At 46.0% G+C, this 23,197-nt stretch overlaps 1 protein-coding gene across 1 annotated transcript; it reads left to right on the top strand.

Moving 5' to 3' along the window:
- LOC143956903 (uncharacterized) lies at positions 1-22,823 on the top strand. Its single transcript, XM_077467073.1, has 2 exons — positions 1-145; positions 16,058-22,823. Exon 2 carries the CDS (start codon positions 16,060-16,062, stop codon positions 17,443-17,445), a length of 1,386 nt encoding a protein of 461 aa, XP_077323199.1. The 5' UTR covers positions 1-145; positions 16,058-16,059; the 3' UTR covers positions 17,446-22,823.
- The last annotated feature ends 374 nt before the right edge of the window (positions 22,824-23,197 follow it).

Genomic DNA, 23,197 nt, shown 5'->3' with positions numbered 1-23,197 from the left:
GGGGGGGAGGGGTGAGAGGATCGCTGGGCTGTCAGCAGATAGAACAGGAGACGTCTATGAAAATACAGCATTGGGTGTTACCGACCTTCGCAGATACAAAGGATTCCTCGTCGTTTCCCTCCTCTGGATCGGATATATTCCATCAGTAAGTAACGATTTTGTTATATATTTTTTCTGTTTATCCGCCTAGTTCTCTGTATCTGTGTGCACATTTCTGGTATATGAAATACACTATATTGTCAAAAGTATTGGGACACCTGCCTTTACACGCACATGGACTTGAATTGGCATCCCCAGTCTTAGTCCGTAGGGTTCAATATTGAGTTGGCCCATCCTTTGCAGCTATAACAGCTTCAACTCTTCTGGGAAGGCCGTCCACAAGGTTTAGGAGTTTGTTTATGGGAATGTTTGACCATTCTTCCAGAAGCGCCTTTTGTGAGGTCAGGCACTGATGTTGGACGAGAAGCCCTGGCTCACAGTCTCCGCTGTAATTTATCCCAAAGGTGTTCTATCGGGTTGAGGTCAGGACTCTGCGCAGGCCAGACAAGTTGCTCCACCCTAAACTCACTCATTATTATTATTATTATACAGTATTTATATGGCGCCAACAGTTTGCACAGTGCTTTACAATATGAGGTCAGACAGTACAGTTACATTACAAGTCAATACTGAAGGAATCAGAGGGGCCTACTCGTTAGAGCTTACAATCTAGAAGGGAGGGTCAAGTATTATTATTATTATTATTAGTATTATTATTATTCAGGATTTATATGGCACCAACAGTTTGCGCAGCACTTTACAATATGAGGGCAGACAGTACACTTACAATACAAATCAATACAGGAGGGATCAGAGGGCCTTGCTCGTTAGAGCTGACAATCTAGAAGGGAGGGTCAAGTGGAAACAAAAGGTAATAACTGTGGGGGGGGATGAGCTGATGGAGAAAATTAAAATACAATTGTTAGGTGTGGGTGGGGTAGGCTTCTCTGAAGAGAAGGGTTTTCAGGGATCGTCTATAAGCGAATAAAGTAGGAGATACACAGACAGATTGGGGTAGGGCATTCCATAGGATGGGAGAGGCTTTGAAAAAGTCCTGGAGACGAGCATGGGAGGAGGTGATGAGGGAGCTAGAGAGTAGGAGGTCTTGAGAGGAATGAAGAGAACGAGTAGGTTGGTATTTAGAGACTAAGCTAGTGATGTAGCTGGGGGCCGAGTTGTGGAAGTAGGGTTGCCACCTCATCCCTTTAAACCCCAACACATATGAATTACACGGGTTCTGAGGCTAATTTAATGCAGATAAGGCGCCACATGATTTTAATTACCACCTTCATCGGCCACAGAACCCGTGTAATTATTATGTGTTGGGGTTTAAAGGAATGAGGTGGCAATCCTAGGGTCAAGTGATACAAAAGGTAATAGCTATCGGGGGTGAGCTGATGGAGTAAATAAAAGTATAGTTGTTATGTTTGGGCGGAATAGGCTTCTCCGAAGAGATGGGTTTTCGGGGATTGTCTAAGCAAGCAGAGTAGGAGATAGTCGGCTAGATTGGGGTAGGGAGTTCCATAGGATTGGAGACGCTTGGGAAATGTCTTGGAGGCGAGCGTGAGAGGAGGTGACGAGGGAACTAGAGAGCAGGAGGTCTTGGGAGGAATGAAGAGGACCATTGGGTTGGTATTTTGAGACTAGGCTAGTGATGCAACTGGGGGCCGAGTTGTGGTTGGCGTTGTTAGAATTTTGAATTTAACTCGTTGGGTGAGCGGAAGCCAGTGGAGGGATTGACAGAGAGGGGTAGCAGACACAGAGAAGTTGGTAAGGTGGATGAGCCTGGTAGCAGCATTTATGATGGACTGAAGGGGGATAGCCTATGAAGAGGTAATCCCGTGAGGGGGGAGTTGCCATAGTCAAGGCGAGAGATGACCAGGGAGTGAACTAGGAGTGTTGTGGTGTCATTGGTTAGGGAGGGGCGTATTATGGAAAATGTTGCAGAGGATGAGACATCAAGATTTGTAAAATGTTTGGATGTGAGGCTGAAAGTAGATTTCAGAGTCCAGGGTTACACCTGGAACCTTGGCATGCGGGGACGGGCTGATAGTAGCGCTATTGATCTTGACAGAGTAATCAGGGGAAGAGGCACACAGGGGGAGCAAAAATTATGAGATTCGTTTTGGATAGATTGAGTTTGAGAAAGTGGTGTGTCATCCAGGCTGATATGTCTGTTAGTAAATGAGTGATACGCGAGGAGACTGAAGGAGTGAGCTGAGGGGTAGAGAGATAGATTTGGGTGTCGTCAGCGTAGAGTTGGTTTTGGAAACCATGGAAGACTATTATCTGACCCAGGGAGGAGGTGTAGATGGAAAATAAGATAATAATAATAATAAGGTCCCTGACAGAGAAGAGGAGAGGAGGAAGTTGTAAGTGACACTGAAGGTGCGGTTGGATAAATAGGATGAGAACCAGTGAAGAGTACAGTCGCTGGCACCAAAGGCATTGAGTTTTTTTGAGGACCTTGCTTTATGCACTGGTCCAAATCATTTGGTGGAGGGGGGATTATGGTGTGGGGGGTTATTTTTCAGGGGTTGGGCTTGTCCCCTTAGTTCCAGTCCCTTAGTTCTTAAGGTGTCAGCATACCAAGACGTTTTGGACAATGTCATTGTCCCAACTTTGTGGGAACAGTTTGGAGATGGCCCCTTCCTGTTCCAACATGACTGCACACTAAGGATGGGCGAACGGTTCGGCCCAAGCATGAGTTTGGGTGGAACATTGGCTGTTTGCCAAACACCCAAATTATCGGGGCGTTCGACTGTTTGTTCCGCCTGCCGAATGACCACAATGCACTGCACCACCACACAGTGCATTGAAAGCCCTAATTGGCCTAAATAATAAAAGCTTTGTCCAATCAGGGCACAGAGCACTTTTAGAACCATGATTGGATGCTGTCATAATGACTATCCAATCATGGCTCATTGCTCTTAGTCCCACCCCACACTATAAAAGTATTCGTTCAATAGCGACCATTTTTAGTGTAATATCGGCGTGGAGAGAGATAGAACAGGGCTCTGTTCAGTGCTACTAGAGAGTTAGTGTGCTATTCTGATTCTATTGTCAGTGTAGAGCATCAATTTAGTGTGAATCTAGTGAGTTTAGTCAGTGTGAGTGTTGTGACTGTTTAACACAGTACAGTATATTTAATTGCGTTACTGCAAGTGTAGCGCAGTATTTTTCAGTGTGTTACCTTCTGTTTAACGCAGTATAGTTCAGTGTGTTACCATCTGTTTAACGCCGTATATTTAAGTGAATTCATGCACATTTAATGCAGTATATTTCTGTGCATTCCTGCACGTTTGATGCAGTATATTACAGTGTGTCTGTGCAGTTTTATTGCAGTATATTGTAGTGTGTCAGTGGAGTGTGTTTGTGTAGTGAGTACTCAGGTTAAAGTGCACCAAATACCACCTTCCATTAATTAAAGTGCAGCCATGTACACATTTCAACATCTTTATTACATTTTGTTAATAAGCCCCCCCCCATCATGTCTGGGAGGCCAACAAGGAGAGGCAGATGTTCCCACTGCACTGCGAGGGGGCCAGCAGCATCTGTGCCCACAGGCAAAGGTGGACATGGTCAGTCCTCAGGCGAGATATATTTTCCTCTGTTTGGTGATGTTGTCCCTACTATCCAGCCACAGAATGCAAAGGAGGTGGTGGGCTGGCTTACTAAACCATCCTCATCCTCCATCACCCAAGCAGAGACTAGTGCGTTGTCCACTGCAGCTGCCAGAGTGGCTAAACCTGCCTCCTTGTCCACATCTATTCCTGCCATAGCCCCAGGATCAGGTATGGAGGAGTCATCTGAGTTATTTGAACACAGCATTAGCCACTTGCACCTTGATGATGCACAGCCTATACTTGATTCAGATGTTGGTTCTGAGGTTGAGGAAGGCAGGAACATGAGCCTACAGAGAGGGAAGAACACTGGTACCCAAATTGGCAGTCATGTTCCCTCAGCTGCAGCATATTGCCAAGTTGCCAAGTTGGCTCCAGTGGTAATGAGGATGGAGGAGATGATGATGATGAGGTCACTGACACGACTTGGGTGCTGGATAGAGAGTGGGAGGAAAGTGAGGGTGAGGCACAACCCCAATGAGGCAGCCATCATGGAAGAGTAGAGAGCAGTCACCCTTAGTGATGGACGAACTTCCGACGGGGCGAACCGCGAACGTGGCCAAAAGTTTGCGAACCGCAATGTTTGCGGCAGACCCCATTGACTTTAATGGCAGGCGAACCTTAAAAACCTCCAGGTCATATTTTCAGCCACAAAATACTTACTAGCTGTGCACACATAGTCCCACAACATGGACACTGACATGCAAGAAGTATTAAGTGAATCTGGGATCGACAACGACAAGCATTCTTTTTTTATCTGTGAAATTTTGACAATTCAGGAGCGCATGAAGGCCATGGAGGAGAGGCAAGGTCAGGCCAGGCAATGAAGGGGGTGCAGGAGATGATCAGTGCCACAGTCAGGGCAGCGCAGTCCTGTGCCAGTGTCCCAGTGTGCCAACCTCGTTTGAGCCCCTCCCTCTGCCTGGCCCTTACCCCCACCTATGCAGGGCTCCACTGCGGTGGTCCGGAGGTGCCAGTTCAGTGCTGATCCTCAGCTATGGTGCTGGCACTGCCTGCTGATTGGCTTCTCCGCTGCTATCTCCCTCACTGTCTGAAACCAGCACCGCGATAGAGACTGTACTGAGACCCTATATACTGTACACCTATACCAGTCCTTAAAAGGACCTTTGTGGACCTAGTAGCTAGTGATTTGCATACTGCCCCTGCTCCAAACACCAAACCGTCCCTCAGTCCCTACACTGATAAAAGACAGCTGCAGAATTGGTCAGCAAGCACTCAGCAGCACAGCAGTCAGCAGTGCACCATAATATACTTGAAAGAAAGTATATTCTAACTGTATTACAACCCTATATACTGTACACCTATACAAGTCCTTGAAAGGACCTTTGTGGACCTTATAGTAATAGCAAGTGATTAAACTGACTGTCCCTGCTCCACACAGCATCCTGTCCCTACACTGACAAAAGACAGCTGCAGAATCGGTCAGCAGTGCACTCAGCAATCAGCAGCACAGCAGTCAGCAGCAGTGCACCAGAACCCTATATACTGTACACCTATACCAGTCCTTAAAAGGACTTTTGTGGACCTAATAGTAATAGCTAGTGATTAAACGGACTGTCCCTATTCCACACAACGTCCTGTCCCTACACTGACAAAAGACAGAATGTAAAATGGCCGCCAGATCAGGTCTATTTATAAGGTAGGCGGAATGTCCAATCGTCCATGTGCTGAAATGTCTCAATTGGCTGTCCTGTACCCCATGATGGATGTGTCATGGGACAAAGTCCTTCACAATGTAAACAAATATGGCCACCATGAACAGCGCCAGAAGTCCGCCGGTTTGGCGAATCGCGAACGAGCAAAATTCGCCGTGAACCGACCGCCGGGCGAACCGCAAGGCCATCTCTAGTCGCCCTATTCCATCGCATTGTGGAGCTGTTATCTCACGGCCCACTTCCCACAGCTTAGCTTTCTGGGCCTTTTTTAGCACATGTGCAGCCGATGTTGCAATTCTCAAACTTTTGTCTCAAGCACATCAAGTGTGGCAAAAACACCAGCCATTTGGGTACCCCACGCTTGAAAAGGCATTTAACCTCCCACCACTCAGCCCGTTGCCAAGAGCACCTGAATGCCACAGAAAAGGGGAGTAAATCTGTTCTTCCTCCTTACGCACCTCAGTCTGCCCCCACTATACCGCATGACCTCTCAGCAGCCTGACAGGGATGATGATATAGCTCAGGATGTCCCAGGTCCTTGCAGCACATCTGCCAGCAGCACACCACCAGCTGTAGGCTATAGCCGGAAAAATTTTCTGCCCCATCTGCTGCAGAGGGAAAAAAAAATACAGTCACTGCCACCCACATGCCCAGCGTCTAAATTCAAGATTGTTAAAGCTGCTGGCTTTGCAACTTCTGCCTTTCCATCTGGTGGATTCTGCCCCTTCTGTGAATTTGCAGAATGTGCTGTACCACAATGGCAGGTTCCCAAACGCTATTTCTTCCCATGTAAGGCCATTCCAGCTCTGTACCATCACATGGAAGGCAATGTTGTGGCGTTGTTGGGTCGTGGGCTACATAGGTTTTATTTTGAGCCTTTTAAACGTATGGCCTATGGGAATATACTTTGCAATGAGTCCACATGCAGTCTTTTTGAAGAATTCCTATTTCTGTTCTGTGTCCATTGATGCCAATATTCCCTCGCACACACGGTCGGACATTCCGACATTCCGACCACAAAATCCATCTGATTTGTTTCCAACGGATTTTGTCCAAAACTGGTCTTGCATACGCACAGTCGGACAAAGTAGTTGGAAAATCCGATCGTTCGGAACGTGATGACGTTCGTTCGTTACGACGGGACTACCTTCAGGCTAGTAGCCAATAGCTTTGGTCTCGTAATTTGATCTGAGCATGCGTGGCACTTTGTCCGACCGGAATTCTCTACAAATTTTGTTGTCGGAAAATTTGAGATCCTGCCCTCAAATTTTTTCCGTCGGAATTTCCGATGGGAAAAAGTCCGATAGAGCTCACACACGATTGGATTTTCCGACAATATAATCGGATCGGACCTTTTCCGTCCGAATTTCCGACCGTGTGTACAGGGCATAAGTCCTGGAGAGCAGCCCTCATCCTTGGAAAATTTTGCTTCCTTAAAGTGAAGTGTTTTTATCTTTCCCGTATGTGTTTGTTGCTTACAGCTAACATTGAATGAAATCATTTTATGCTCACTGCTACCCGGATGTTCCTTTATATGAATATTGGTAATAAGCTCTGCATGTGTCTGTGTGAACTACTACCTCACATGGATTACAGGTATCGAATGGACTTTCAGTTCCAGAAGGTATAGCTTTGCAAGTTACAACCTCTCAGTCTGCTCTGTACACTCTATTGTAAACTTCTTCTTCCCCTGGACTATATCCTACCTGATGCTTTGTCTCTCCCTCACTATCCTGCTTTACAATCTCAACCACCCAGGTACAGACTGCCACCTCAACCTCTCCTCCCTCCTTATCACTAAAGCCCACTTCGCAGCTGCAGGAAAATCGCTGGAAAACGCAGATCTCTGCCTGTTGTCCCCTCCCTCAATGTAGGAAACCACCATTATTGGCCCTTCTTAGCCCTTGTACACATGGTCGGACATTCCGACAACCAAATCCGTCGGATTTTGTCCGAAACTGTTGCATACACATGGTCGGACAAAGTTGTCGGAAAATCTGATCGTTCAGAACATGAAGACGTTATTTTGTTACGGCGGGACTACGTTCAGGCTAGTAGCCAATAGCTTTGGTGTAGGAATTTGATCTGAGCATGCGTGGCACTTTGTCCGATCGGAATTCTCTACACATGATCGGAGTATGTCCGATCGGAGCATTTTGACGGAAAATTTTACCAACAAGTTAAAAAACTTGGTCCGTCGGATACTCCGACGGAAACAGTCCGATGGAGACCACACACAGTCGGAATATCCGACAAAACGGTCCGATCGGACACATTCCGTCAGAATCTCCGACCGTGTGTACAAGGGCTAAGCCGTCTGACCACAATTCAAAGGCCATGAATTACACGATTGGTAATTTCTTGCTATGGCAGTGAATAATTGCATTCTTTTATGGTATTTTATGAACTGTGAATGTCTAGAGTTGAGGTCAAACCCATGGACAAACATAGCTGGAAGCTCTTGACTAGCAGGAAGTGCTGTCATGATTTAGCCTGCCATTTTCCTGCCTGTGCAATTCTTACCTCCTTGCTGCAGTGCTTCTTGTAAACCTGTATCTCCTTCACTTGTGCTGTTTGGCTTCTGTGCTTACCTATGGGCATCGCCTGCTATTCTGTGGGTTTATATTTTCTTCTCTTTCATCACTTCATGGTCCTCCCCCTAGTTGGCTTGCCTATATAAGACATGCATCGTGTAGCCCATATTCCTGAGGAACTTACTGATTCTCTGAGCTACCGGTTGTTTACTAATATATGTATCCTGTATCTGACTATCTGTGTACCAATTCCAGCTATGTCTACCATCTGTGCTTGCTTGCTGGCTACCCTGACCTTGACTTGTTCCTGGTTTTCCTTCAGGCTCCTGCTGCTTGTACTCTGCACACGTGAGTGGTCTCTGCATCGTCAGCTGGGTTTTCATGAGGGGTGTGACTTGGTTCCAGCTTGCTGCAAGTCCATTCCCATCATCAGGGGCCTGGGGCTTCGACTCCATGCCAAATCAGGGTTCTCCAGGGCAATCTACAGGGGCTCACTATCACATACAGACTCCTGACAGTTTGCTCAGGCCATGAACTCCTTGGAGACACTGCAGCCTTTTCTGGAACAGCTTCAATGTTTGATTTAGAGAGTTGATGTCCAGCAGGCTTATCTAGAGCTGGCTGTGCACTGTCCACAGAAACTTTCCCCCTGTTTGGACTAGCTGCAGGTTGTGTCCATTTCCCCTCCCTCCATTCCTGCTTTGATTCCTATTGCTCTGGCTCCCTTTTTCCTCCTGTGCCGGATAGGGCTGGGCTCAGGCGTGTTCGGATCGTAGCCCCAATGTACCTGTGCAATCTCGCCAGGAAGCCCTTCAGAACACTGCCAATCATAGGCGGTGTATGTATGTGCAGCTGCAAACTGGGAAATGCCTCACTGCCTATGATTGGTGGTATGCAGTGAGGGCATCCTGGCTGGATTGCTCAGGTGGGTTGGGAGTATGATCCGAACACACCTGGACCCATCCCTAGTGCCGGACAGTCCTTCAAAACTCCATCTGCCTCTGCCGGCTCACTTTTCTGATGATCCAAAATGTTGTCTGGGCTTTATCAACCAGTGCTCAATTCTTTTAGAGCTAGCGGCACTCCATTTCCCTTCTGATAGCTCCAGGGTGGTGTACATAATATCTCTCCTTTCCAGTGAGGCTCTGGCTTTGGCCTCACAACTGTGGGAGAGTCAAGATCCTACTATTTCCAGTCTTACTGCCCTCCAGCAAGCTTTCTGTAAGCCCTTCAATGTGCCTGACAGGGCCTCATCTGCTGCTGGAGCACTTCTTTGGCATTGTCAAAGAATCAGGACTGTTTGATAACGCAGTTCAGTTTCGCACCTTGGCCTCAGGAACTAGCATGGAATAATGAGGCCCTTACTGCAATCTTTTGGCAGGGTTTAGCAGATCGTGTTAGGAACAAACTTGCTGGCAAAACCATACCTTCCACCATGGATAACTTGATCACCCTTTGCATACAACTGATGCCTGCTTCCAGGAGGAAAAACTGGAAAGGGCTTGTCCACTCCCCCATTGGATTATATAGCTCCTGTTTTATAGGAAGCTCCTGAATGGCTTAACTCTGCAACTATGTTGGCATCTGAAGAACCTATGCAACTAGGGCAGACACACCGCACGCCACAAAAGTGATCGCATCGCCTAAAACTCAGTCTATACCTTTACTGCAGGGCTGATGGTCACATACTAAAATCCTGTGTGCCCGGGAAATCTTTCGGGTCTAGGTCACTCAGAGGGGGATGATCTAGACCAGAACTTGAATTCCGCCACCTTCCCTCAATTTTTCATACCCATCTTTATTCATTTGGCCCTTAACTCATATCAAGTATCTGTATATGTAGACTCTTGGGCAGCTGGGAACTTCATTGAGCAGTCCCTGCCCTCTGAATTGGGCTTTCCTCTCGTTTCCTTGATGATGCCCCTCTCTGTATTTGCATTCAATGTCTTTACCTTGGCCTTAGGACCCCTACGATTCACCACTACCACTACCTCCATAATTATGCATGTCGGTCACAATGCCATAAGACTTGTCTCCCTAAGGCCGCGTACACACGGGCGGACTGTTCGCCCAACTTAGTCCGCTGAACAGTGTTTCAGCGGACAGTCCGCTCGTGTGTGGGCTTCAGCGGACTGTTTCAGCGGACAGTCTGACGAACAAAGTCTTACGGAATTTCCGTAAGACAGTCCGTTCAAACTTGGTTTTGTCCGTCCAAACTTGGTTTCAGCGGACAGTCCGCTCGTGTGTAGGCAAGTTGGACGGACTAAGTATCGCGCATGCTCAGAAAGGGTTTACACGGCCGAAGGTTGCATTGCAGTGTATAGGGCGTCGTTTTTCTAGTCCCGTCGTACGTGCTGTACACGTCATCACGCACGTTTTCAGCGGACTGTTCGTTCATCGTGTGTGGTCAAGTCCGTTCATGCTAATTTTGAACGGACTGTTTGTCGGATTGTTTGACGAACTTAGTTGGGCGAACAGTCCGCCCGTGTGTACGCGGCCTAAGGTGCCAAACTTCAGGCCATCTCCAACTGGCCTCAGCCCTCTGGTCTGAAAACAATGCAATGTTTTTTGGGTTCACCAATTTCTATTGTGAGTTCATTTCTGGGTATTCCACTCTGGTGGCCCCAATCACTTCTTTGACCCAGAAGGTTGCTGATGCTAGAACCTAACCTTCTGAAGTAGTCAAGGCATTCTACAAACTCAAAGTAGCCTTTCTCTCGATATCTATTCTCATTCGTCCAGACATTCTCCAGCCCTTCTTTTTGGAGGTAGATGCTTCATCCTTGGGTGTGAGAGCTGTTCTTCTTTAAATGCATAATAGCAAGCTTTGAATCCCAGACAAGAGCGATAGGCTCTCTTTTTTGCCAGGTTTAACTTTGGCATTACCTTTCGGCCTAGTTCTAAAAATGGCAATGCTCATACCTTTTCCAGATCCTTTGAAATTATTGACTCTGAGTTATGTTGAACCAGAACCCATTATTATGGTCACCACACATCTTCAGTCTTCATGTATCCCATCCAGAAAGACCTTTGTGGTTCCCCCCCTTTGCTCCAGGCTTCTCAAACGGGCACATGATTCCGAACTCTCTGGACATTCTGGTGTACAACATACCTGTGCTTTTTTGCAGCGTTACTACTGGAGGCTCTCCTTTCGGAAGGATGTTGAAGATTATAATTAGGTTTTCTCCATTTATGTGCAGTCTAATACACACGACCGGACTTTTCAACATCAAAAGTCCGACGGAATGATTCCGGCAGACCATTCGATCGTGTGTGGGCTGCAGCGGACTTTTGATTTGCAAAAGTCTGACAGACTTTAGAAATGGAACGTTTCAAATTTTTCCGCCAGAACTCCGCCGGACCCAGTTCCTACTGAGAAATCCGCTCGTGTGTGTGCTAGTCCGACGGACAAAAACCAACGCGAGGGCAGCTATTGGCTACTGGCTATGAACTTCCTTATTCTAGTCCAGTCGTACGTCATCACGTTCGAATCCATCGGACTTTGGTGTGATTGTGTGTGGCCAAGTCCGTTCATTCGGAAAGTCCGTCAGAACTCTGTCAGAACTCCATCAGAACTCCGTCGAAAGTCTGTCAGACCTAGTTCCTCGAAAAGTCCGGTCGTGTGTACGCGGCATTAGTCTTCCACATCTGCTCCAGCAGGTCTTATTTTACTCCTGCCTATTCCAGATGAACCTTGGCATTGCATCTATATGGACTTTATCTGTGAACTACCCCACTCAGCAGACTCCACCATTATCTGGGTGGTTGTGGACAGGTTTTTCAAAACGTATCACTTAACTCCACTTCCAGCACTACCCTGAGCTGTCACCCTGGCTTTCATCTCATCAAGGAAATCTTGTGTCTTCATGGTATGCCCTCACACATCATTTTCGATAGGTAAGTTCAATTTACAGCTCATTTCAGGAAGGCTCTGGCCTCATCCTTTAGAATCAAGTTGGACTTCTCTAGGGGGCTTTTACCCACAGTCAAATGGGCAAACTGAAAGGGTCAACCAGAATGTTGAACAGTATTTGTGTGCCTTCATTTCTACCCTGGGCTGAGTTTGCCCTCAATAACCACGCTAATGCCAGCACTTTTGAGTCTCCCTTTTTCACAGTGTATAGTCATCATCTTATACAATCCTTCAATTCTATCTGGCCAGATGTTTCTAAGAACTTGCATTTCAGGTACAAAGTAGCTGCAGATCGCCATCAACCACGCGTGAGTCCTAAATTTCTACCTGGTGACAAGGTTTGGCTCTCTTATCTGTCTCTGAGAACCCTCTATGAAATGTGCTCCTCATTTCATTGGTCCCTTTACAATTCTCTGCCAGGTTAATCATGTCTCTTTAAAGCTCTGTCTCCCTTCACATTTTAAGTTCTCAAATTTCTTCCATGTTTCTCTCTTGAGGCCGTACATCAGGGGTAGGCAACCTTGGCACTCCAGCTGCAGTGGAACTACAAATCCCATCATGCCTCTGCCTCTTAGCCCTTGTACACACGATCGGAGATTCCGTCGGAATGTGTCCGATTGGAGCATTTTGTCGGATATTCCGACTGTGTGTGGTCTGCATCGGACTGTTTCTGTCAGAATATCCGTCGGACCAACTTTTCCAACTTGCCGGAAATATTTTCCGACAAAATGCTCCGATCGGACATACTCCGATCATGTGTAGAGAATTCCGATCGGACAAAGTGCCACGCATGCTCAGATCAAATTCCTACATCAAAGCTATTGGCTACTAGCCTGAACATAGTCCCGTCGTAACGAAATAACGTTATCACGTCGGATTTTCTGACAACTTCGCCCGACCGTGTGTATACAACAGTTTCGGACAAAATCCGTCGGACAAAATCCGACGGATTTGGTTGTCGGAATCTCCGACCGTGTGTACAAGGGCTTAGAGTTATGCTTGTGATTGTCAGGGTCTTCAATTGTCTCATGGGACTTGTAGTTTCAAAAGAGCTGGAGGGCCAGGGTCGCCTACCCCTGCTGTACATCATCAATAGGTTTTCATTTTCCCATACTCTTTGTCATCCTTCTCCAACAGTCAATACCACAAATCAGTATGAAATAAAGGAAATCTTGCATTCCTCATTCTCATGTACTAACCCCAGATTCATCTACAGTCTGTGCTTGTCTGAGCCCGTCCAGACCCCTGCTTGCTCCTGGTTTTCCTTCATTCTCCTTCTGTTTGTACTCTGCACATGCGAGCGGTCTCCGCATCCTCAGCTGGGTGTACCTGGGGGGCCATGACTTGTTTCCAGCTTGCTGCAAGTCCATCCCCACCATTAGGGACTGTAATGGACCTCCGGTCCTCAACAGGACTATGTTTGTCGTAAATGCTTCCTCTGTCCAGTACCACACGATCCAAGAATCTTAAGCCCACCCAGTCACTGGCCGTAACTTAGTGTAGGGTGAAACTGTGTATTGAAACACATGTACAAACAGATATATACAACTCAGGGGACAATCACCCCCTCCCTTGGATTCAGGGCGGGGTCAACTGTCCAATCAGCAATAAGGAACACACAGGACAGTTGTATTCAAACTTCTCACCAGTAAACAGTCTTATCAGCAGGGAGGGGCTGCTAGAGGAATCCCCCGCCCCTCCATATAGACATACATCCTATAATATACTTTTCTCCCAAGGCAGACAGACACAACAGAACAATGGAATACGATCACACCCCAAACAATCTCAGCAAAGAGTCCATGAACAGCATGAGACAACACACAATATATACAACATTCCAGTGTGGCTGTACAACTAGCACAGATCATACTTTGGTTCTTGGTCACTCTGTGGCCCTAATGGACACAGGATAATTTACATATAGGAGGGGCCGGTGGAGCTGGACACAGAGTTTCCAGAGCTCAACAAGGTAAGCTGGGTTCCACAAGCCCCCCACCTAAAGTGACTCCCGTCACAGAGATCCCCTTTCGGGAGGGAACTAACACAGGAGGAGACCCCAGATGGGTTGACTTCGAAGTTAGTCAGTAGATTCAGTCCCCCAATTCTGGAATTCACACAGTACCCCAAATAAATTGTCCCAAACATAGCAGTACTCACCCAGCTAACCTCTGTATCTCTCAGAGAACATACCCGCCGCTGGGGAGAAGTGCGGACTGGCCCTTCTCCCTGGAGTCCTATCAGCAGGTGGAAAGAAGACAAGATGACTGGGCTTTACTGGGAATCTTGTTGATGGGAGAGCCCATCTGCATTATGGTGTTGGCTTCCCCTTCGGTACTGAATAGTGAAGTTGTACGGTTGTAAGGCCAAACTCCACCTTAGCAGGCGGTCATTATCCCAAGACCCGATTCAGCCAGATGAGGGGGTTGTGGTCCACGAGGATGGTAAATTCCCTGACGTACAAATAGGGTTGCAGTTTTTTTTTAAGGCCCATACTATAGCCAGGCACTCCTTTTCTATGGTGGCATAGGCCATCTCCGTGTCCAGAAACTTTCTGCTAGGTGCTTCTCCCCCTCCTCATTTACCTGGCTGAGGACAGCCCCCAGCCCATATGTGGAGGCATCCATCTGTACAATGAACCTTCGCTTGTAGTTGGAGCTGCCAGGATGGAGTTGAGGGCCTCTTTCAGCTGGTCAATGGCAGTTTGGCAGGCCGGGGTCCACGTCACCACCATGGACATGGTCTTCTTGGTCAGGTCTGTCAGTGGCTTGGCAATTGTGCTGAAAGCTAGCAGTGCCCTAAAAGGCCATAGCCTGTTTTTTATTCTGAGGAGTGGGCCAGTCCCTAATGGCTTTGATTTTAGCTGGTTTGGGGCACAATCTGCTTCCCCCACCCTGTCATCAAGGTATGCGCAGGCAAATTCTTGGCAGCCCGGCAGCAACTGATCCACCGTGCGCTGGAAGGTGGCAGGGGCATTCTCCATGCCAAAGGGCATGCTGAGAAATTCAACAGTAACCCTAGCTCAAGTCCAGTGTAGTGACATTGCGGGCCCCAGCCAGATGGTCCAGTAGGCCATCTATACGGGGCATCGGGTAGGCGTTGCTAACGGTGTGGTCATTAAGACATCGGTAGTCTACACAAAATCGAATGGTGCCATCTTTCTTGGGTAAAAGAGCAACAGGTGAGGCCCAGGGGCTTTGGGAGGGTTGGATAATTCCCAGGTCCAACATTTTATTCAGTTCTTGTTTTATGGTGCTCTGGACAGATTCTGGAACTCGGTAAGGGACTTGTTGGATGGGCCGGGTTTGCAAGATTTCCACATAATGAGTGGTGAGGGTTGTCTTTCCAGGCTGAGAAAAAAAGACAGGACGGTGGTGGTGCACAACAGTTTTCATAGACACCTGCTGTTCCTGGCTGAGCTGGAGGCCCAAGGGTACATGGTGTACGTCAGCCGAGTGGCACGCTACCTCCAGGAGATCAAGCAAGACTTTGTTGTATTCTTCAGAGGGTAGGGGGCAGACCGCCAGGACAGGAAGGTTTCTGTCATGGTATTCCTTGATCATATTGACATGCACATTCTTTTGCCGCTTCCCCCGATCATCTAGCGCGAGAACATAGTTGGTCTCAATTAACTTCTTGATGATTCGTATGGGTCCCTCCCAAGTAGATTGTAATTTTTTATGTATATCTGTACCAAGCTTCCAAGGGACCCTGGTGAAAAAGCAGGCCAGAGCTAAGACTTCACGCCCTGAGGAACCCTAAGTTGGCGATCTACAAGGGCTCACTATCACAGATTCTCACACAGAAGTCCAACTACTGATCAACTTCTGTACAACAGCCCTGCTGGAAAACTTTCTCTCGATCAGCTTTGCAGGAAGTCTGCCCGCTGTCTGAATACAATGATGCAATGGGGTTGATTTACTAAAGCTGAAGAGTTCAAAATCTGGTGCAGCTCTGCATAGAAACCAATCAGCTTCCAGGCTTTTTTTGTCAAAGCGTAATTGAACAAGCTGAAGTTAGAAGCTAATTGGCTGCCATGCACAGCTGCAGCAGACTGTGCACTCTCCAGTTTTAGTAAATCAACCCCAATGTGTGGATGGGAGAATCGGGTTACTTTTTTTGTTCAACCCACTGGTTGCACAAAAAAAAAAAAGGACTTGAGTATGGCCAGCTTCAATCTCAGCCTCGCCCTGTGTAGGAATGTACAGAACCGGTCACATTGGTTAATGAGCGTCAGATACTTTCACTTTTGTTTCTTTCTTCTGCTTGCAGGGATGGCATCTGCAGATCTGAGGAAGGAGCTGAAACGTTCGATGGAGACATATGGAAGAAACAATGGCGGTGCAGAGGAGTGTCAGAGACATATGGAAGAAACAATGGCGGAGCAGCGACATATGGAAGAAACAACAGCAGATCAGAAACATATGGAAGAAACAACAGCGGTAACGAGAAATATGGAAAAAACAAAGGCAATGCAGAGACATATGGAAAAAACAATGGGGGTGCAGAGACATATGGAAAGAACAACGGCAATGCAGGGACATATGGAAAAAACAATGGCGGTGCAGAGACATATGGAAGAAACAATGGCAGATCAAAGACATATGGAAGAAACAACAGCGGTAACGAGAAATATGGAAAAAACAAGGGCAATGCAGAAACACATGGAAAAAACAATGGGGGTGCAGCGACATATGGAAGAAACGATGGCGGATCAGAGACATATGGAAGAAACAACAGCGGTAAGGAGACATATGGAGAAAACAATGGCAATGCAGAGACATATGGAAAAAACAATGGGGGTGCAGAGACATATGGAAGAAACTTTGGAGGTGCAGAGACATATGGAAAAAACAATGGCGGTGCAGAGACATATGGAAGAAACATTGGAGGTGCAGAGACATATGGAAGAAACAATGGCGTTGCAGAGACAGATGGAAAAAACAATGGCGATGCAGAGACAGATGGAAGAAACATTGGTGGGGCAGCAGCATATGGAAGAAACAATGGCGGTGCAGAGATATAGGGAAGAAACAATGGCGATTCAGAGACATATGAAAGAAACAAGGGCGATGCAGAGACCTATGGAAGAAACAATGGTGGCGCAGAGACATAAGGAAGAAACAATGGCGGTGCAGAGACATATGGAAGAAACACTGGCGGCGCAGAGACATACGGAAGAAACAATGGCGGTGCAGAGACCTATGGAAGAAACAATGGTGGTGCAGAGACATATGGAAGAAACAATGGCGGTGCAGAGACATATGGAAGAAACACTGGCGGCGCAGAGACATTTGGAAGAAGCAATGATGGTGCAGAGACCTATGGAAGAAGCGATGGTGGAGCAGAGACATTTGGAAGAAATAAAGGCGGTGCAGAGACATATGGAAAAAACAATGGCGGTGCAGAGACATATGGAAGAAACAACGGTGGTGCAGAGAGATATGGAAGAAAGAAAGGCAGTGCAAAGAAATATGGAAGAAAGAAAGGAGGTGCAGAGGCATATGAAAGAAACAAAGGGGGTGCAGAGGCATATGGAAGAAACAATAGCAGTGCAGAGACATATGGAAGAAACACTGCCGCTGCAGAGACATATGGAAGAAACACTGCCGCTGCAGAGGCATATGAAAGGAACACTGGGGGTGCAGAGACATATGTGAGAAACAATGGCGATGCCGAGACATATGGAAGAAACAACGGTGGTTCAGAGACATATGGAAGAAACAATGGCAGTACAGAGGCATATGGAAGAAACAAAGGGGGTGCAGAGACATATGGAAGAAACAATGGCAGTGCAGAGGCATATGGAAGAAACAAAGGGGGTGCAGAGACATAGGGAAGAAACACTGCCAGTGCAGAGACATAAGGAAGAAACAATGGCGGCGCAGAGGCATATGAAAGGAACAAAGGGGGTGCAGAGACATATGGAAGAAATGATGGCAGTGCAGAGACATATGGGAGAAACAATGGCGGTGCAGAGACATATGGGAGAAACAAAGGGGGTGCAGAAACATATGAAAGAAACAAAGGGGGTGCAGAGACATATGAAAGAAACAAAGGGGGTGCAGAGACATATGAAAGAAACAAAGGGGGTGCAGAGACATATGAAAGAAACAAAGGGGGTGCAGAGACATATGAAAGAAACGATGGCGGTACAGAGATATATGGGACCATCGTCATGGAAAATGATGAATTAACATGAACAGAAATAGAAAGATCACAGAGAATGTTCTCCGAGCATACAGAGCACACGTTACTTTCATATCTATCTATCTATCTATCTATCTATCTATCTATCTATCTATCTATCTATCTATCTATCTATCTATCTATCTATCATTGGTTAAACTCAATGGACTTTTTTCAACCTATGTTACAATGTTACACTGCACAGGCATGGTCTACCTTTGCCACTATCAGGAAGCCGGTCCACCACTGTCACCATCAGGAAGCCAGTCTATCATTGTCACGATTAGGAAGCCCGTTCACCATTTTAACTATAGTAGAAGCTGGTCGACCACTGTTACAATCAGGAAGCCAATTTACCATTGTCACTATCAGGAAGCAAGTCCATCGTTGTCACTATCAGGAAGATGGTCCAACGTTGTCACTGTAAAGAAGATGGTCCAACGTTGTCACTATAAGGAAGGAAGTTGGTCCACCATTACCATTTCTTTTTGTTTTATGAATGAGTGACTTGTATAGCGCTACCTATGTGAACTGAATTGGCTCAAGGCGCTTTTTGCAGCCAGTGTCCTGAGCATAGTCCTTAACCCCGTGGGGTCCCGACGCACTTACAAACACATACAGCATACACATATTTGGCCACTTCTTTTTTTCACAGGATTTAATTAACCTACCAGCATGTCTTTGGAGTGTGGGAGGAAACACACGCAGTCACAGGGAGAGCATACAAAATCCAGGCAGATGGTGCCATGTTCGGGATTTGAACCAGCAACCCTGTTGCTGCTAGGTGAAAGTGCTAACCACTCCACCAATGTGCTGCCCTTATGCCACTCTCTATCTAACTGCAACCCACCCCCCCCCCCCCAAAAAAAAATAAATAAACAATATGAGACACCTTTAGGGGCAGGGTGGGCTAGAGTTAGTTAGGGCACAGTACACCCATGGACTTGGTCCTCTCCAGATAAGGGAAAAAAGTATTTACACTTTTCACAGGTAGAGGACCTTTAGGCCAAGTCGGTATTCCGTGAAATCAGCTTTGGACTGCTATTGCTTTGGACACTATTTGATTTTGCTACAGACTCCTTGGGGAGAGGCCACCACACTTCAGTCATAGACTTCACCTAACTTCCTAAATTCCCCAAATAGGCTTAAGTGCCTTCATGGTGCAACCTCCTAGGGGTTGACCAGGGAGATATAAATATTCACAATTGATTAGTGCAACCTTCCACACTATTGCCAGGAACACTCCCCAGCAGCAGACAGAAGCAAACAATAACCTGAGTCTGGGAGAGACCCAAGAAAACTGAATTATAAATCCTTAACCACCCGGTTTAAAATCAGAGACCAGGAAGGGATCCTTCGGGTTGTAGAGAGACAGAGAGTGGAATCTACTAATATTCCAACTCAGAATAGGCTCCATCCTCTGACGGATTGGAGAGGGAATGAATCAGATTTAAGAAGAAGAACAAAAGGGGGAAGAGAAATATAACTGAAGGTATATATATATATATATATATATATATATATATATATATATATATATATATATATATATATATATATATATATATATATATATATAATTTAAGATCAATCTCCCTCACTAAAAAGCTAAAGTATTGGATTTGGTGCTTCAGTTTGGCCCTAAATCTAAGCTGAATAGATGTAATGCATATATTTGATTTGAACAAGTTTATCAGAAAACTAAACGTTCAATAATGAGTACGGGGTCCCACTCAGAAGGACAATTATTTCAGTATGAAGCAAGGGTTTATCAATAGTGGCCTTGGAAATAAGTCAATTTCCAATCCCCTAAAGGCCCCCAACCATCAGGTGGAGATTTTCTTTAGGCAGACGGTGAATGGAGAATTACGGGATCTACGTATAAAGAAATGTAAAGATGTTGACCCAGTTACTAAGGGCATATGGATGTAGCACCCCACCACCCCTAGATAGGCTTCTAGGATGTCTGGTAACTTCAGTTCTGTTTGGTTCCTCTGTAATCATTGTAACAGCTGTTGATTTCTGTGGCTGTTATGGGTTTCACCAGGCTGCAGGTTTGATTGCTCTCCCCTGCCTTCTGGACTGGAATATAGGCGGTTGAGCAAGGACTGAAGAGCACGTAAAGCAGTCTGAGGCCTGGAGCAGCCTTGTTCTAACCCCGCAGGACTGGACAGACTGCTGGAGTTTGCTGCATGTTTATCGAGGTCCCAGCTGTGGTAAAGCTGGGGTGGGGGGGGGGGGCTAAGAAAGGGACCCTCATCTGGGGATCTGGTCTGGAGAGCTCACTGAAGAGTTCCAGGTGGAAGTTAGCAGGAGTCTGACTGGATACTGGTAGGAGGAATCTGGTGATCCTGTGACATTGTGAGAACTGACCTGAGCTCAGGGTCCTAGTGACTGTGTGCTGTTTCCTTTGGGGTAGAAGAGCCAGTGGTAGTCCGGGATGGAATAAGTTTTTTTTAAAAAAAGGACTAAATATTGCTATCCGTACTATGCTTAGTAAAGTAGAGTATCCTCCTGCAAACATTCAATGAATCTGGAGTATCCCATATCACCCTGCACCCTATCCAAGTTCTCCAGAAATAAAAATCCTAAAAAGACGCCCCCTAGAGTCATTACTGAGCCAAGAATGAATGAGCTATTGTTGTGTGCCTGGCTGCCTCTGCTCTCGTTTTGGGAAAGAACCGGTTAAATTACAGCGGGTAGGGCTAGATTCGATTTGAGAGAATAACCAAGATATTGACATATCTCCAGTGGACAAAGGGAAGGGGGGGGGATGGAAATACCTATGAGAAGTTGGGAGGTAACCCAATAGTGATGTTTATGAAGGAATTGAAGGATCTGGTAAAAAAAGCAAAATACTTAGTCCCTTTGGGAAGCAGAATGCCTATAATTTATTGTTTGCCCACGAAACATAAGAATCTGGATAGAGCCCTGGGAAGACCCATGGTGGAGTGGGCTCTACTCGATACATGCTAGGATAGACCCCCGGTAAAACCCATAGTGGAGAGGGCTCAACTCGATACATGCTAGGATAGACCCCCGGGAAGACCCATAGTGGAGAGGGCTCTACTCGATACATGCTACGATAGACCCCCGGGAAGACCCATAGTGGAGAGGGCTCTACTCGATACATGCTAGGATAGACCCCCGGGAAGACCCATAGTGGAGAGGGCTCTACTCGATACATGCTACGGTAGACCCCCGGGAAGACCCATAGTGGAGAGGGCTCTACTCGATACATGCTACGATAGACCCCCGGGAAGACCCATAGTGGAGAGGGCTCTACTCGATACATGCTACGGTAGACCCCCGGGAAGACCCATAGTGGAGAGGGCTCTACTCGATACATGCTAGGATAGACCCCGGGAAGACCCATAGTGGAGAGGGCTCTACTCGATACATGCTAGGATAGACCCCCGGGAAGACCCATAGTGGAGAGGGCTCTACTCGATACATGCTACGATAGACCCCCGGGAAGACCCATAGTGGAGAGGGCTCTACTCGATACATGCTAGGATAGACCCCCGGGAAGACCCATAATGGAGAGGGCTCTACTCGATACATGCTAGGATAGACCCCCGGGAAGACCCATAATGGAGAGGGCTCTACTCGATACATGATAGGATAGACCCCTGGGAAGACCCATAATGGAGAGAGCTCTACTCGATACATGCTAGGATAGACACCTGGGAAGACCCATAGTGGAGAGGGCTCTACTCGATACATGATAGGATAGACCCCTGGGAAGACCCATAGTGGAGAGGGCTCTACTCGATACATGCTAGGATAGACCCCTGGGAAGACCCATAGCGGAGTGGACTCAACTCGATACTGTAAGGTGCGCCCCTCATTGATTAGCTCGAGCTGGACTTTAGTGGTCACTGGAAAGCCCTCTCAATCGATTGGGTAAATCAGACAACCATACGCATTGAATGGATTATCCTGAATACGTGTTTTTTATTTCCTGTATACCACTTTTATGTGCTTCAAACATTGCATAAAGACAGAGGGAAGGCCTGTTGTCAGCCAATCAAAATTATACAAGACACACAAAACACAATGGCCTTTTGAATGACCAATCATATACATCCACATTTATGTTCGTCATACATTAAGCTGAATTTTTTAGGAGAATTTTTGATAAGAAAAGCTTCCCAGACATATATATATATATATATATATAAATATGTTTCCATGGCCTTAAGCTGTCTATCATAATTTGAACATAAAACCGCAATATTTCATTTCGCCTTGCAATGTTCTAAGTCTGTAAAAATTAAATGCCAGCTGCGACCACAAGCGCGTCCTGTTTTCCAAGCGATTTTGCACTTCAGAAGAAACTTGCAAAAGCACTGCAGGTGAAGCTATTTCCTGTATAAAATATATATATATATATATATCAAATATGTATATATCTTTGCAAGCAGCTTTTAGTATAATAAGATGAGTATAAACTTAAAGGGTGACTCTCCCTACCCTTACAGATACATGCTAGGATTGGAGAATGTTTTGACTACTATCTCCGACCGATCGTAATGGAAAATGCTGGCTTTCTTAAAAGATAGCAAAGATGTGATAAGGATCCTGGAAGGGATGGAAGTGGGAAAAGAGACTATATTTGCCACTACTGATATAACCTCCATGTACACCAATAACATATGAAACCTGATGGAATGGAAGCGGTAAAATGGGAACTAACAGGGCCCACTTGGCCTCTGGAAGATTTTACCCCCTTCATGGACTAAAGCACTGCGCTATTTTAACTGGTAATTGCACGGTCATGTAACACTTTACCCGTATGAGATTTTCATCATTATTTTCACACAAATAAAGCTTTCTTTTGGTGGTATTTGATCACTTCTGGGGGTTATTTTTTGCAATATAAATGAAAAAAGATGGAAAATTTAAAAAAAATATATATACACATATATATATATATATATATATATATATATATATATATATATATAATTTATTTATTTATTTTTTATTCTTTTTACTTATTGCTATAGAACACATCCACTAAATTTCTAGAAAATTAAATGTAATAAAAAATTAAAGAAAATCAATCTTTCATCCATGCTAAAATGGATGCTATAGATAAAAACCAGATGACAAAGTTTAATATCATATGGAAACCCTGGATTAAATATTATACATCAGATAATATTGACAACCGAGTTTTATTCTTATGGTGATTACGATTTTTTATAGAATTACAAC

Source organism: Lithobates pipiens, unplaced genomic scaffold (genome assembly GCF_037356315.1).
Source record: "Lithobates pipiens isolate NorthernLeopardFrog02 unplaced genomic scaffold, aLitPip1_a1.2 Scaffold_44, whole genome shotgun sequence".
Classification (NCBI taxonomy): Eukaryota; Metazoa; Chordata; class Amphibia; order Anura; family Ranidae; genus Lithobates; species Lithobates pipiens.
This window is presented reverse-complemented; position numbering and strand designations above follow the sequence as displayed.